Source organism: Amaranthus tricolor, chromosome 1, assembly GCF_026212465.1.
Source record: "Amaranthus tricolor cultivar Red isolate AtriRed21 chromosome 1, ASM2621246v1, whole genome shotgun sequence".
Lineage (NCBI taxonomy): Eukaryota > Viridiplantae > Streptophyta > Magnoliopsida > Caryophyllales > Amaranthaceae > Amaranthus > Amaranthus tricolor.
The window spans coordinates 35,263,329-35,265,862 of NC_080047.1; the positions used below are offsets into that span (position 1 = coordinate 35,263,329).

At 38.5% G+C, this 2,534-nt stretch overlaps 1 protein-coding gene across 1 annotated transcript; it reads right to left on the reverse strand.

Moving 5' to 3' along the window:
• Positions 1–201: 201 nt before the first annotated feature.
• Positions 202–1,975, reverse strand: LOC130809340 (aldehyde oxidase GLOX-like). Its single transcript, XM_057675071.1, has one exon. It carries the CDS (start codon positions 1,840–1,842, stop codon positions 202–204), a length of 1,641 nt encoding a protein of 546 aa, XP_057531054.1. The 5' UTR covers positions 1,843–1,975.
• Positions 1,976–2,534: the final 559 nt, after the last annotated feature.

Below are 2,534 nucleotides of genomic sequence, written 5' to 3' on the forward strand. Positions count from 1 at the left end.
TGAAATATAGCTAATCTAATATATATTCACACAATATTTTTTAATAACAGTATGAATCACAAGTACTTATCATAATTATATAAATTAAAACCAAAATATTCCATGACAAAATACACATTATTCTTTATTTTCATGAGTAACAACTAAATGATATACCAAATAATATACAGAAATAAAATGTTACAAATTTAACAAAGTTGATCATGAAAGGTGAACCCAAATTCCTTTACTAGGAATATCTTGGTGCACCAAAAACAGCAAGTAAAACCCAGGAGGAGCTATGTTCGCAGTCATGGGTGTCATCACCTTCACTTCAAATCGACCAAGCAGACGCGGAATGATCCGCATTCTGGCCTGCTTTTTGGTCAGGACAAGCAATCTCTGGCTCATAGAGAAGGAATGTGTGTTGAAAGGTGGTCTAAGCAAAGTAACCTTAATTGAAGAAGGATTCATCATCCTACTAACTGCAAATTTTATTGAAAGTTGTTTCCCATAACTGATCTTTAAACCTGATTTCGGACTCATAATAGTAGGTCGGATCCGTGAATTGGCTGGATCCAAGTATGGTGGTGAAAAAGCCTCCAAGCTAAGTTCAGTAGGAAAGAGCACATTAGTGAAGTTGTAGAACTGATGGGAGTTGCTCCCACCCACTAAAACCCGCCCATCTCGTAGCAAAACCGCACAGGAGTGGTACATCCTTGGGATCCGAGCTGGATCTTGGTTCTCAAATCTGGATCCTGGGGCATAATCCGGGTGGTAAATCACAGGAGTAAGAACTGGGTCCCGACCCAGCTCCCACCCAGCAGTACCTCTTCCAGCTCCATTAATCAACAAGACATCTTCATTTGGCAAGAGCACCATATCACCCATAACTCGAGCCATTGGCATGGATTCGACTACCCATGTCGGGTTTGGATCTGAAAACTTCAAACGGGCACAAGTTTTCAAAGCAGGCAAAAACTGTCCTGAATTTTGTGCCTTTAAGTATGACCCTGTAGGAGCACCCCCACAAATTAATACCTCTGCTTCAATATCCAACCCCAATTCTAAATTCTTTAAAGGCAAAAGAACAGCAGATCCTGTGCTAGGATAACTACGCGGATCACCCCCTGGGATTGTCGGGTAAGACCTAACAACAACATCTTTCGTATAATCGAACAAAATCGCACGATTATTAGCAAAAATGAACAAGTTTCCATCTACATGAAGAAACACAAATGGGTATAAGTTATTCTCTGCTCTTGAATCTGTAGTTTGTTGTAGAAATGGAAGCTTAAATAGCTTAGAATTGGATGGTGTTTTAGGAAAAAATTCATAGTTAAAAGCTTGTGTGCCACCCACTATAATTATACGACCATCGGGCAAGGCATGGTTACTAGCATACCACCTACGTTGGAGAAGCTTATTAGGGAGTTCTACCCAATCACATTCACTATTACAAAATGGTTGAAATGTTCTAACAACCTTATCTCCGTCCCTCCAACCACCGGTTTGGACAAGGGTTCCATCCGAAAGGGTGGAACCCGAGGAGCACCAATTGTTGGTGATTACGACAAGGGGGCGGAAGGTGTTGGTTAGGGAGTCGTACTCAGCTGAATGAGCAGTGCAGTCTCTAGGAGTAAGACTACATTGTGCTTCACTAAGGGTGAGATTTGAAGGGCCGAAGTCTGTCCGGTCGTAGATAATGACGCGGTCGTCACTTAGAAGTTGCATGTGCATGGCTGAAATTCCTATGCTCTCTTGTAAGAGCTCCCATTGGCCACCTACCTGAGCAATTATACTGCTCGGAAAGAGGATGAGAAGCGAGAGTACTAAAACGAGGAAATGCAACAGGGTGGTCATAATTTTATCAATACAAAAAAATAAGTGGGCGACTACAAATTTATAAGTCGCCTAATAGTAGGCAAAAAGTATCTGATGATTCAATAGCGACTAAAACAACAGGCCGCGTTACACGTAGTCTATTGTTTGATGGTTTTGGTTTTGGTTGTGATGAATTGAGAGTGGTAGCATGAGGGATATATATATAGATGTTAGGAAGCAAGTAGAAATGAGTAAACAATTTGGGGAGGAATGTTGGTAGTTGGACAGATTCATTGAAGATCATATCGAAGCATGTTCCTTGAGTGTAACATGCAAAATTATGGCTATGTTAATTATTATTGGTTTTACTCATTTTTCTACTCAAATATTAGATAAGAATGTCAATGAAAATCTTTAATCAATGACTTAAGAAGATATTACAACTGAAATAAGCATTAATTGAGTTGTTACTTGTTACTTGTACATGCATGGATTGATTACAAAATCAAAAATGATTTTCTCAAAACATTTTAACAATAATAATATTCCTTTTGTTTTGAGGCTATAATTTCACTCTCTTAATATATTAATAAATGATGTCGAAATTAATCAATAAATTAAGGTAACCAAGGAGAAACTCACATCATATTAGAATTGAACAAATGGGTCTGAAAATAATTCAAATAAGCAGGTACGGTGCAGACATACCATTTAAGAATTTTAAGAATGTT